The sequence below is a fragment of the Lathamus discolor genome, chromosome 5 (genome assembly GCF_037157495.1).
Source record: "Lathamus discolor isolate bLatDis1 chromosome 5, bLatDis1.hap1, whole genome shotgun sequence".
Classification (NCBI taxonomy): domain Eukaryota; kingdom Metazoa; phylum Chordata; class Aves; order Psittaciformes; family Psittacidae; genus Lathamus; species Lathamus discolor.
Genome location: NC_088888.1, coordinates 90244322 through 90258408, shown reverse-complemented (window position 1 = coordinate 90258408; position 14087 = coordinate 90244322). Strand labels below are relative to the sequence as shown.

The 14087-nt window shown below is 38.6% G+C and overlaps 1 protein-coding gene across 4 annotated transcripts in view; it reads left to right on the top strand.

The window, feature by feature from the left end:
• The window catches only part of ARHGEF10 (Rho guanine nucleotide exchange factor 10), a 133215-nt gene that overhangs the window by 49651 nt on the left and 69477 nt on the right, over positions 1-14087 (top strand). For all 4 annotated transcript variants that reach the window (XR_010613243.1, XM_065681538.1, XM_065681536.1 and 1 more), the window contains 6 exons: positions 182-361; positions 1637-1753; positions 3760-3852; positions 5141-5311; positions 6762-6907; positions 9749-9924. Coding sequence is in view for 3 of the 4 variants with exons in the window: in XM_065681538.1 (XP_065537610.1) it covers positions 182-361; positions 1637-1753; positions 3760-3852; positions 5141-5311; positions 6762-6907; positions 9749-9924 (883 nt within the window). In the remaining variant the exon portion in view is untranslated. The remainder of the gene's footprint in view (positions 1-181; positions 362-1636; positions 1754-3759; positions 3853-5140; positions 5312-6761; positions 6908-9748; positions 9925-14087) is intronic.

Genomic DNA, 14087 nt, shown 5'->3' with positions numbered 1-14087 from the left:
TTTTATTTTGTAATTTGGAAATTTGAAAAAATAATCAAATCTTTAAAGAATCTGTAGTGTGACTTTCATAGATTTTGCTGCAGATGCTTCATGCCAAATATTTAGACATTTTGTGTGTGTACTGCTACATAAATTCATTTTTTTTCATTTAAGTCTTTTGTTGTTGTTATTTTCCCCACAGCAATATGAGAAGCCCCTTTCAGATATGGAGCCAAAATTACTGAGTGAAAGAAAACTCAAAATGGTCTTCTATCGAATTAAGGAAATTCTTCAATGCCATTCCATGTTTCAGATTGCGCTGGCGAGTCGTGTATCTGAGTGGGACTCTGTGGAACTGATTGGTGATGTCTTTGTTGCTTCAGTAAGCATATGCATCCAACCAGATAATCTGCTTTTATTTTATGCTTGCTATTCTATCTCCCTATCTTTCTGTCTTTCTATTATTCCTGTGTTCTCCAATGCCTGTGGCAACTGTCAGAGTATGTGTGTACCATACTGGTAAGGAAACTGACACCAGCATTTGCCTTCGGCTTGCTTGGTAGATGAGAAAGGATTATGGGCAAAATTTTCAGGTTTTGATCAAGCTTTCAGACATTTAAGTAAACAGTTACAGTTTTTGGGAAAACAGATTCACAAACCCAACAAAATTAAGGTGAGATTGAGGCTTAGCATCTCTTAAAAAGTAGGTAGTCATACATAGTATGCTTGTTGGGAGTAGAAAAAAACATATTAGGTGATGTCATGAATTCTTGGGGTTTAACTGAGGCTGGGACACCGGTGAAGAGTATTTGTAAAACAGTATCCCACTCTTAATGGGGAAGTCTATCCAGTAAAGGACTGAACTACAGAAAGCAAGAAGTGTCCTTGGTTGATAGAAGAACATTGTTGCTACCACTGGTGTGTGGATGGAAAATGTTGCCTGGCTGCTGGTTTGAGTGCCTTGTTTTGTGGCCACCCAGCTGCTGGAAGTTACTACCTTTTCATGCCTGCTCTAAAAGAGCTGGGATATGTGTCTCTGAGTGCTTTGACCCCATTTCAGTCAAAATGAAGTGGTTAGTAAAGATCTGCTGTTTAAAGCAAACCTGCCCTGTTTTGACTGAGCAAGTTAAGTATTGTTAACGAGACTAGCTCTGCAGAAGAAAGGGATTACTAAGGCAGTGGGCAGCAGTCTTGCCCTTCATGCTGCTGTTCTCAGGGCACACAATCTGTCTGCTTTCTTGGTAAACCCTTACCAGCTGAAGATGGGGCATTGAAGGCCCTGGGACTTTGCTGGTTCACCAAGTCTGGAAGATAGGCAGCCATGGGATTATCAGGGGATCCCAGCAGCTGCTTTGAATCTCAGTGGATGCCCTTTGTCCATAGTCCTCAGGCTCTGCCCTAGTGTTATAGCCAAGATGAAGCTATTTCTGTAAATTTACATTTCATCATTCATAGCTATTACATCTTTAGATTTCCAAACTGTCTTCTACAGAAAGAGTATTTTGAACATCACCAGTATTGCTGTAGATCTAGCACTAAGCCAAGCAAAGCCCTTAATTGTGAGCAAGTAGAGTCCTTAACAGTCTGAATTCTGTCTAGTTATGCTTTTGGGGATCTTTTGTACTTATAGTTAAGGTTTATCCTTTTCTCTTTTCAGTTTTCTAAATCTATGGTATTGGATGCATACAGTGAATATGTAAACAACTTCAGTACAGCGGTAGGGATTCTCAAGAAAACATGTGCCACCAAACCTGCCTTTTTAGACTTTTTAAAGGTGAGTTTAACCTTAAAACAGCTGGGTATTTGATATAAACAAGACAGTGTAAATTATAAGTTAGGAGAAAATTTGGCAGGTAATAGTGCATGTTGTGTGACTGGTTTTATGAACTTTGGTTTCATGTTTTGTGGATTTGGCACAAAAAAATCCCCAGAGAATTCACTTCCACTACTGTATTTTCAGAGAATAACATGATGTTAGATCTAGGATGTATTTTGAAGTGCAGAGTAGTTTTGTTGTTGTTTGGATCAGTTTATTGGTGTTTGTATGACTACTTGTGAAGGAATCCCTGTTTTGCCATCAGGTGAGCTCAAATAATAGCTCAACATATGAGGCCTCTTCTTATTTGTGATTTATTTTACTTCTAACTTCTTTATTGTATTGTGCAGAGTAGTGTAACTAGATCTCAGTTCCATAAGAATCTCCTAGTATTTTGAAAATAGTGTTTCCAATTTGGGATTGAAATTTAAAATTTCTGTGCAGAATGCATGCTGCTTTGATGAACATTATGTTTCTGATGATGTGCACGGAGTGCTTGGTACATGCAGTAGAAGTTCTGTGAATCTCTAGGACTGATACCTTACAGAGGGTATACCAAATGCAGTGCAAGGCTTTTAGGCTACCTGTGACCCTGCTGGGAGCTTGGAATCTCTGCTTGTCCTATTCCCCAAGCGTCCTGGACTGAGTTGTGCCTCTCAGAGCAGTCAGCCTGTCAGGTCTGTTGCAGTGATCCACCAAACATGGAAATCGGGTGCCCTAGGCAAACTAAATGGTGAAGCTCTTAAGTTGCCTAGAAGGAGGGATGATTCCTAATATGTCTTCAGATCTTAAAATTAACCAGCAACTTTTTGGAGTGTGGCCAGCACTACATAGGGTTATATGCTAGAAGCCTTTGGTCCCAGGAAGATCAGACTCTGTATGAGCACATTGTCATTTCATAAGTCTTGCAGTGTTAAAAGCCAGTTGTTGCAATAGAGGCATAATTTATACCTTTCGTCACTGCTTGTCAATGCTGGTGCTGGTGCTACTCAGAGTTGGGGACTTACAGCTGAACTCTGACAACAGAAGATGTTTCTACACCTTCTGTTTTTGTATGTGTGTGCCCACCAGTATTGAAGACCAGAATCTTCACTACTGCTGTTTGGGCAAAAAAAAAACCCTGTTTGTGGAGATAAGCATGGAAACAAAATGCAGTGAAGCTTGATAGTTGTAGCAATAATGGCAATTTAAGCACAATGGCAGTTCAGTATTCTTTAGTGCTTTGGTTTTGAATATTTCCTCTACTCTCCTTATTCTGGGTCAACTGTGATTCTGGCTAAAATACTTCCAAATGTTGAATCATCGTATACAAACAGGGGTTTTCTGTACAAGCAGATGAAATTTGCCTGGTTTTATCTACCAGTCCTGATAAACAAAAGTAATGGATTCTAATGTTTTTCTTTCCAGGCATAAATCAATGTTCTTTTCCTTAGTTAACTTTAATAAAGAAAATGAAAATTTCTTTTTGTTTGCGTAACACTGAGATTATAATGTTTTTCTTAGATTTCCTTTTAAAAACACTAAGTAGTTAGAGATTTATAGTCTTTTAGCCCCAAGAAATAAAGCAGCAATAGTAAATTACAGTCAATAAATCAACAGACCACGTTTTTCACACTTGAACAAGTTCATTGCCTTTGTTGTGCTTGAAGGTAAGCAGACGTTTCAGTCCCTTGCTTATTTAAAAAGCATGAATGTGCTGTATCAATATATGCATGGGTGCTGCATTGCTGGCGTGGCTTTATCCTAGCTGTATTGATTTCAGGAGGTATTTCAGGCCAGTAACATGCCACATTTTAATAGTGATTTTGAAAAAAGATTCAATATTTAAAAATAAAATCTTTATAGTAGATAACAGTAAATTTACAGTACCACTGTATAAATGATGTAGAATAACTTTCATTCTGTTACTGATGGAAATACATTCATGGAAGTAAACAAGTGTTTGTGGCTTTCTTGCATTGCAGCAGTGCCAGGAGTCAAGCCCTGATCGAATTACACTGTATGGTTTAATGATGAAACCTATCCAGCGCTTTCCACAGTTCATTCTACTATTGCAGGTAAATGGTAAATAAATAGTCTGATTGCAGGGACAGGCAGTAAATACACTGCAGGAAAATCTAACTAAACCAGATTTACGCTTGGTTACTTGATAAGTTAGATTTAGCTTCTAAATCACTTCGCAGTAAAACTACTTCAAATGTGCTACTTGTTCATATCAGTTTGTTATCTAAGCACACTTAAAAACACCACTAGGGACTTTGAGTCATTACTTTTCATTTAAGAAAAACACGAAAGGATGTAATTCATGATTCGGATAGTTCAGAATATATGTGGGATATAGATTGAAAGTGCACACTCTCCCTGGCTGCTTTCCTCACAGGATCTGCAGAAGCGTGGTACAGCTTCCTTCTGATCTGCAGCGTCTTGGTTTCCTTCCCATGAAAACTAGGGTTTGACAGGGAGTCTTCAGGTCTTGCCTGAGCAGGCAGTTAAGCTGCAGGAACAGCACAGTTCCCCAGTGTAGACCTGCTCCAGACCAACTTAGGCTGTTTTTAACTCCGTCCAGATCATGGCAGGTCCATCCCAGTGAGCGCTGTGAGTTTGCTGTGTTTTGCAGGTGCCATAGAGGAGGGAAGGCTTTGTGGTGCAGGTCTGGAAATTACTGTGGGAGAGAGGTAGTTGTGGGGGGAGCATGCAGGTGGGAAGCCATGGTGAGAGTTTTTGAGGCAGCAGAAGAGATGGAGTTCATTGTAGCAGGAAGCAGTAGTGAATACACTGAGATTTTTAAGTGCTGTGGGAAAGGAAAAAAGATATAATTCAAATTGTTCCTACTGTATCTGTACAAAAGGGAAAGACTTTGAGAAGCTGTTGTGACCACCATGAAGTAAGTAGTTTGTTCTACTTGAGGATGAGCGTGCTGTCAATGTGTTAGTTTGGAATAATAACAGTAATAAAGAAAATACAATCTTATGACAGTAAATGTCAGAAAAGTTTTAAGTAATTGTTTATGGACACCTACATATACTATAATACTGATTTTCAAGTTGTGCTTAATATTATGTGCATCTTTTTCATTTATATTTACATTTGCAGTTTTTATATTCAAGTTCCTTCTTTGTACTTTTGCCCTATAAATGAGCTGTATGTGACCCCATTCAGTATCTTTTTCAAGAACTATTAAGATAGTACAGTAAGCAGTGTGCTGTCTGAATATTCATTAGGTATTCATTGGTCTTATTCATTAGGATACTCAGATAAAGAACATTGTGGTAAACTGTATATCCTATAATCCCTTGAACTTGACTTTGAAATGAAATTTGATTTTTGTTTATCATTTCCTGACAGGATATGTTGAAGAACACTAATAAAGGACATCCTGACAGATTACCTCTACAGATGGCTCTTACAGAACTAGAAACACTGGCAGAGAAGTTAAATGAAAGGAAAAGGGATGCAGATCAGCGCTGTGAAATAAAACAAATAGCAAAAGCAATGAATGAACGTTATCTGAACAAGGTGAGAAAAGTAGGAGTGTATGATCGAAGAGTTAGTTTCTGGGCCTTGAGAGATCTCCAAAACAGACATCAAACAAATACTTGTGGATTTTTATAAATGTCAACAACATGGGGTCATTCTAGTGGTAGGTTTGAGATGTGACCTTTAAGAGACTCGCTGCTTAAACCATTGTGTGCTGGAGTGAGTGGCATGCTGAAATAGCAACAGTAGTACTGGTGTTCTGTGGCAATGCTGGATAGAAAAGTCTTATGCATTTTTCTGCATGGAAAAATTCAGCTTTCACCCCAGAACTGAGGAATTACTCCTGTGTAAAGGAGGGAACCAGTTCCTTATACTTTATTGATTCCAACTACAGGTCAGTTCAAGATGTGCTATTGAATGTGTTCAAGACCTGTCTTGTTTTAAGGAACTTCCCAGTCTACTTCATTCATGTATTTGGATCATACAGTAGAAATGTCTTTAAAGAACTGTGGAAGGCATGCAGTAGGAAGGAAGGAACAGTCTTCTTCATTTGAGTTTGTTAGTAGTTATGTGTATTGTGGATATATACATATGCTTGTCTTATTTGCATCATAAATGGTTCCTCCTTCCCCGTGAGATGGGGCATAAATGCTTCAATTATTGCTTTTGTGAAGTTACAGATGATTACACACTGGAATGATCCTGGGATGGAACAGTGTGGAATAGTGCAGGCATGCTGAAGGAGTGCAAGGAGGGTTTTTTTGTGATGTATAAAAGCATAGTTTTTAGGATAATAGTTGTCAACCAGAACACAGTTGTTTTAAGGTATTTATCAGAAAAGGGTGCACATACAGTTCTGGAACAATGCCAAGCAGAGTGAAACAAGCAGTGAAGAAGGTGGATAGGAAATGAGGAAGTTACGGACCGTTTTGTTCTCTTGGCCACTACCAAAGGTGGTGTTTGAACTGTGAGGGATTAGTTCATACTTGCACACAGTGCTGATCCTCAGCCCTTGAAGGCTCAATGGCAGGAACTATATACATGCAATGTGTCTCTTGTGCATGCAGTATTTTTGGCAGTCTGATCCTCCCACCTGACCTCCCATTTTGGGACAACTAGAACCACATTTAGCACTTAAATGGGCTGTGAAAGGTGGGATGAGGGAAGGAAAGCACAGAAATTGTAGGAGATTTTTCTTGTTGTTGTTCTTTTGCTAGGGGACCTTTATCTGTGTGAAATAGTCTCAGAGCAATTATATTCCATATTAAGACTGAAAATCCCTGGAGGCCATTTTGGTGGCAGCAGAAGCTGCTACTTCTCTAAATGAAAAGCAAATTAATAAAGAGGCTAAATTCACTTGGCAAATCCACCTGTGGGCATTTATATGAGGATGGCAAGTGATAATCCGTTGTATTTTCTTTTATTTTTTTGCACCAGATGTTAGATGTGCCCTGCATAATATACAGTATTGATTGTTTTTAAAATCTAGCTACTCAGCAGTGGAAACAGATACCTCATCCGGACTGATGATATGGTTGAGACGGTTTACAATGACAAAGGAGAAATTATCAAAACCAAAGAACGACGGCTTTTCATGTTAAATGATGTGCTGATGTGTGCAACAGTAAATGTTCGGTAAGACAATTCATACTTTTTAAATGAATGTTCTAGTTTAAGCTGGAAAAAATGACTTTTTTATTGTTTTTACTATGGCTAATGATTTTTTAGGACTAGGTATAATAAACGGATAATCAGCTTTGTTGAAGTCCTTCAGAACAGAAGTGCTCTGCAGTCTCTAGTTATTGCTGTGTATTAGTGTTTAGCAGAGCACAGGCATGCCAAGGTAGGATTTTTCTTCTTCTTAAAGTCCTACTGTCACGCACTCTCAAATCTAACTTGACATAATCTGCAAATTTAACAAAACAAAACACAAAGCTAACGCATGTGGCCAGAACAAACCTGGAATTCACTAACAGAGTTCCAGCTGGGGAAAGCTTTTATCTCTGAGGGCAAAGGCTGAAGGATTAAAGCTGAGGTGCTTTGAAAAAAGCATATTTTCATAGCGTCTTCTGTGTTTTAGTTGGCTGTATTTCTGTTACTATATCTCTGTGCATGCTGAGGTCACACTCACATTCAAATGCTGCTTGTATCATTAATTGCTTTATGTCATGGTACATTTTGACTGAGAAAATGTGGAGCATTAATATCTTCCAAGAGCAGCTTTTCTTAAGCATAATATGGGTTGGTATCTTATTACAGAAGTATGAATACAGTACAGATTTTTGTAATCATGTGAATGCTTGGTTTCGTGTTAGTGAGTGAGAATGCATGTAATAGCTGCACTTCAGAAAATTAACAAGCTTATGTAAATTATCCTGTAATTCTTCTCCTTTACAAATTCTTCAGTTGCTTAGTAACACCTGGATATTTTCTCATGGCTGTTTGCAAGAACATTGCTTTTAACCATTCATATTTTATCTTCTTCCATACTGTTATTGTCTTGGATTTTCCGTATTTGTCTCTGAAGTGGCAGTGTGCAGTCTGTTTTCATTTTCTACGTAAAAAGTTCATGGTTATGCCAAGTTTCTGGCTTCCTTATGAAGTCAACAGTTCCAGTTATCACGGCACTGTTGCTCCTATGGGCATTAACTGGTTATGAACAACTTCCTTTGGGATGGTAATTGTGCATGAATGTGTCATGGGGGTTTTCTGACTCTGAAACAGTTTAATAATGTTTTTCTGTAGCAGTTAAGGTTTGCTTTCCAACCTGCTTGTTTATATAACAGTGAGTTTTTAGAATACTTGAACGCACTTTTAGCTTTATTCACTAGCAAAGGTTTGCAAGTTTCTTGGCGAAAGAGTGGGCTTCCAACTGCAAGCTGTGTGTGTGGATTCCTTCATGATTTCATGGATTGCTTTTAAGGTGGAAGAACCTACCTTTGTGTCCTGGTGTCCCTGAGATTTTGTGATGCAAAATACAGTTAGGAACTGAAGGAAATCATGTGCCCGATTTGACATGACCTTTATCTGGTACAGAAATTTTTGTTCAAAATAAGCATATGGTATAGAATGTGCCACTTGCCTGTTTGGCTCACGCAGGATGAGCTTCATTTCTCTTCATTTTAGCTGTATAGAGGTTAGGCATCTTACCTAAGCTAGGCTTCTGTTATAACAGTGGTTTTTAAGGTGCATGCCTGCAGATTTCTCCTGGACCTGCAGACCTCAGAAGCTGTACGTGTACATGTAGCTACACAGTATGTATCATCTCACTTCTCTTAACCACCTTTTGTCCAACCTTTACAGAAACAGTCGATGTACCAGCAGCATGGAGACCTCTCTTGGTTCCTCTATAGCTGGCAAAAACATGTATTTCTACAGAGTACATGACCCTCAGAAGCTCCTTCTTCACATGTAGCCTAGATGACCGGTTCAAACTGGAGACCCAACTTTTAAGTAGCAGCAGTTGGACAGGGTGAATGCTGTCCCTTGTGATTGAACAGCTGTGTCCTGCCTAGTCTTGTTTTCTTTCTTCTGAACTATATCAAGAGTTTATAAATATTTACTTAAGCTGTGGCATTTGTAGTTTTTGTTCATACTTGCCTCTTCATTGAGACAAAAGTATGACTGTTGTGAATAGGTAGCTAATAACCTAAACAGCATTTAGGTACTGTTCTCAATAAATGCATTTTGCTGATTTATCCCAGGCATTTAACTTTTGTATTTCAGTCATCCTTTCTGTGAAGTAGACCTCTTTTTATTAACTTTAATATCTCTTTTGTCCTTTATGACAAATATATGTGCTTAAATGTACATAAGGGAATGAAGGAAACAAAGGAAGAGGAGGAGTATTAATGCCATTTCTATTCCAAGTGAACTTCTCCAGTGTGCTCTTCCCTCTGAAATGCCTGTTGTGATGCACATTTCCTTTAGCAGCAGCTCATGTGGTATTACTCTCAGAAGCCACAGCAGGTCTTCTGTAAAGGACATCCTAGGTTGTGGGGCTCGGCAGAAACGCTAGCTCATAAGCCCTTGGGAGGTTATGTTGCCCTTCATACTGCCGGTAGTCATTCAAAGGTCCCATCATTCATACTTCTCTAAACATAGCAGTCACTTTGTTTGAGCACTGTTTCAAAAGAATTAGGAAAATATGGAGCCAAAGTATCATCCTAAGCACTTGTATTAGGACGTCAAAATGCACAATGGTCTTACAAGATGGTCATTTATGTTTTGTTATAGAAATGTAGGGACTGTTATTGGCAGTCCTGTGCTGTTTGTAAACAAGACTATCTGCACCTGCATATCTACTCTTTGCACTTCAGGAAAGGTCAGTCTCAAAAGTCAGCCTGATGCATGTATTTGTTTCAAGCTGTGCATGGCACTCAGACTGATAAACAGCCGATTTTAGAAGCTAAAATAATAAATAGGATGCCATTAAACATAGTTGCTTGTCACAGCAGTAATTTGTGCATCTTCCAGCTCTTCCTATGAAAGCAGTGGCACGATGACAACTGGCCAGAGGTACTTACTGAAGTGGAGCGTACCGCTGGGACAAGTGGAAGTCATAGAGTATGGCAGCAGTGAAGGCCAAGGAGACAACTGCAGGTTTCCACCCCAGCACTCTGCTGAGAATGTCATCATTAACTCAAAGCCAAGTAAGTGACAGGAGTTACTGACTCTTACAGACTTTTAATTAAAATAATATTTTAATTTCAATGGGCTACTAAAAGCAAAGGAAAGCATTTTGTACATTAAGACTTCTGTAATGTGAACAGGTTCTTTCTTTGGAAACTGAATCCATAAACTGGTAGCAAGTCTCCTGCCTTGAAACATGAATTACTCTTATTTGTCCTAGTTTAGAGTTTTATGCAATAATGCATATAGAGTTTTAAAGCATGAATATGTGTGGGCATGCAAAAAGGTTGGTGTTGTGTGCTGGCTGTTCTATGGTAGCTGGTCATGCATATGTTCTTTATACCATAGTTAAAGCAAGGAAGTTTTTCTCAATAAAAATGACTGGCCACCCTATTGCTGTGAAATAAGAGTCTGGACACAAATAGTTACAACAAGGTAGAAGTTGCCCATACATAGTATTCCACCCTTACAACATAATAACAAGTGTTTCAGAAAAAAAACCCTTCAATTTTAATTTTAATGAATGTTTTTGAAGCAATATGCCAATAGGTAATTTCCTCCAAGTTTCTCTCCAAAAATGACCTTAAGCTCTGAAGCTTGCAAGTTCTTTCTGTACTTGTTAATCCCTCCTACAAGCCTGCCAACTACCCTCAGGAGATGTATGAATTTCAAGAATTTACTTGGTAGCTAGCCTTTCATGTATAATGTTATTTTTATAGCCTGTATTTTGCCTAAATACTGTACTTTTATGTGCATTTAATATATTTAGACTGTGATCCCTATTAATGGACTAAAAGGTACATGAATTTCAGTGTTGGCTCAGGGAATTATTTCACACTATATTTCTTTAATATTGCAGTATTGGCGTCATGAGTTTTCCCACAGTTGTGCTGCAAGGAGGCATAAATGTTATGCTTCAGGATGGCCTGAGGTGCAGATGCAGCATTTAACCCCATATATTCTCCAGGATAGTTGTTTTCAGGCCTTCCTGCTCCTCCATTTGTAAATAGCCATAGAAAAGTTTTGTAGGTACTTATGTATCAATTTCAAGGGTGACTTCATTCTTGCAACTCCTTTTAGTATTAATGGGCTACTCTGACAATGATATTAAAGCTCTTCTGGTATCATTTACCAGCTGCTGTGTTCATGACCCTGAGAGGAGTGGTGTAATAAGGGAGCATATTACTTAGAACTGGGAGTCACTCTCTCGTAGGTGAGTGTGGGAGGAACAGCTTGTTGAGTATTCCTACTGCAACTTTGTGCAGTGCCTTCACAGCTGATTATACCAAATCCTTTTCTGTCAGCAAGATCAGATGGGGAAGTGGAGCATGAGGGGAGAGAGAATAACTCTTACCCAAATAGTCCTTTAGAACCTAATTTGACCTCTTGGCTTTGAGGTTTTTCTCAGCTTCATGTTTAGTGACAATATCCCACTTTATACATCATTTGTAGCCTCAACCTTCAGATTAAATGGCACTTAATCAGGTAAAAGATGAGCTGAACTAATTGTTCTTTTGGTAAGTTCTCACTGTTGTATTCAGCCTTCTAATAAAAGGGAACAAAAGATAAGAAATAAAAAGGCTATGGAGGATACTAGTTATACAAATGAATAAATCTTCCCTCAGCTTTAATCAAACATTTCTGCCAGATGGCCCAACTAGACTTAATATAACCAATCATGAAAGCGGAAAAGCATAGCCTTGCTGTTTGCACATACTGCTAAGTCTGCGTTAGCTGTTATTCTGAATGTAGACTTGTCTAATTGGCTTGTATAGACAAGTTTGAATACACACCTAATTGTGTTAGTTATTCTGTAGAGTTGCCCCCTTAGTTTCAGTCTTCTTGGCCGCTAAAGATCACAGAAGCTCAGAAAGTACAGCCTTACTGCAGAGAGAAAGGGACTGGTAAGACATTGTGTAATGGTCCATTGTTGCTTGTTAATTTGCATATACCAACATGCTGCGTTTTATAGTTGAAGACACAATCTTTATCGTATTGTTGGTGAGACTATTGGGTATTTACCACAGATTGCAAAGCACATCCCAGTGGTCTCATTGTATGTGGTTTTAATAATATCTAAGGATCAAGAACAGTTTGGGATGCTACAAGCAAAGTCTTCCTTTGATGAAGTAGATCCATGTCTCAAGCTTTCAGTTCATTTCCAGTTTGTAGGAACTGAAAAGATAAAGAATAATGGCGATTCTGTGTAAAAGCATTAAGTAGGAGGGGAATGTCAAGTACTTGACCCCTGTGAGGGGGGGTCACACATTACTGCTGTGGTTAGCAAGGATTCTTGATGGGTTCTGGTTGTGTCCTTGTAAGAATTACTGGTCATTAGTTATATATTTCTTATCATGGCAGTTTCTTCTCTGCCAAAATCCTTTTTATGAGGAGCCAACTGTCATAAGCATATCTCTATTTTTTATTCGCTAAATGAAGTTGATGCTTTCTGGCAGAATAGTATAGTTTAAAGATGCAAACTTTACTTTGCATGCAACAAAGAAATTAATAGCTGAATCTGAATTAACCTCGTGAGCTGTAATATGCAGCTGCTGGAAGGTTGATAGGTTTTATTAGCACATATAAATCAAGGGCATGCTTTAGTACTGTTCCAAGGTGGAAATCAAGGGCTACATGAACTTGGCTTTTATTAGGCAAAATCCTCAATTTGCAGCTTTCTACCCAGCTCTGCTTTGCATACCAGTGTTTTGTCTCTGAATTCTAGAGAACACATTCAGCGGCTGTTAAATTCACTTTTTTAAGCCCTTTGTCTTTTGATAGGAGAAACTGTGTGGACTGAGGATATGGCGGGGAAAGCAGGAAAGTTTTCCTGGAGTGTATTCTGCTATGCTGCTCCTGTCCTTGATGTGCTTTTGCTTTATTCCTGTTGTTCTTCCCTACTCTGAATTTTAGTATTTGCTCTGTGATGGGCTTGCTTGCATGTTTGTGGGTGAGTCTTGCTACTTCTGTACATCAGTTTCCCCACCTATAAAATAAACTGTGCTCTGGGTAGAAACCCTAAACACTGGAAGGACCTCGGGCATCTAATGTGTCCAGAGAGAAGTTAATGGAGGCCACAGATCATTTAAACATGTCCGTAGGCAATTGGGGTCTTCAAACATCATGTTACCTCATAGACAAATTTAAAAAGTAATCAGTGACCATTCAAATACTAGGTTATTGCTAACTATTTTTTAAATTAATTTTGTCTTTGTTATTTTAGATGCTGTAAGCATTTAAAGCAAATTAACATGTTTGTTATCTTTTTTTGCTACTATATACTGCTTCATCCTGAATAATTTTAGTACTTGAAGGGATTTATCTGCTGGTTATTTCCTCGGGATTTGGTTTATTAGAGGGTTGGGGGTTTTTAGTTGGCTTTTGAGGAATTTTACTGCATAGCTCTATTCTAGGAAATTATTCAGTCAAAATGCATGAGAAGCTGAATAAAACTTATGGGAAGAGGGTGCCAAAAAAGTTAAATGCTACCCGTATTCTTCCAATAAAAAAGAGGATGGGTGAAGAGCAATGAATACAGCTTGGTTAATATGACATTTTAAATATGCCTTCTGAAAATATAAAATGTATAGTCAAAAGCAAATTTGTAACTTCTCAGCAAAACTCTAGGAGAATCAGAATCTTTACTTGCAAGTCATCTATCTATACATAAAATCACTGAAAATGCAGTTATTTATGATGCTTCTTAAATGGGAGTATAGGAGCAAAAGTCAGATATACTTTCCAGAGATTCAGTTCCTCAGACTCCTGGCATGTGTTATTATGACTTTGCAGCACTTTATGCAAAGTGTTGATCGTTTACAAAATGTGGTTTCTGTGCTGGGATGGATGCCTGCCTGTTTGGTGCTGCAGTGAAAGCAGCCACCCCAAGCTGTCCATTCTCTGGTTCTCAAGAAGAAAAGGGGTGAGCTGTAAAAGTTTTTCACAGTGATTTTAGTTAAGAAGACCAGACTAAAGAGAGTCTGTAGAAGCAAGTGGAGAGAGAGAGCTAAGCATCCTGCCATTTCTGGGTGGGAAACCAGTGCCTGTCAGCAGTATTCTACAGCTGATCATGAGGCATACGCAGCATAGCCTATGACTTAAACAACTGTTTAATTTGAGCCATATGGCTAAAGGCTGAAAAAGACCCACCTGTACTATATATCACGCAATCATTAGATGTGAG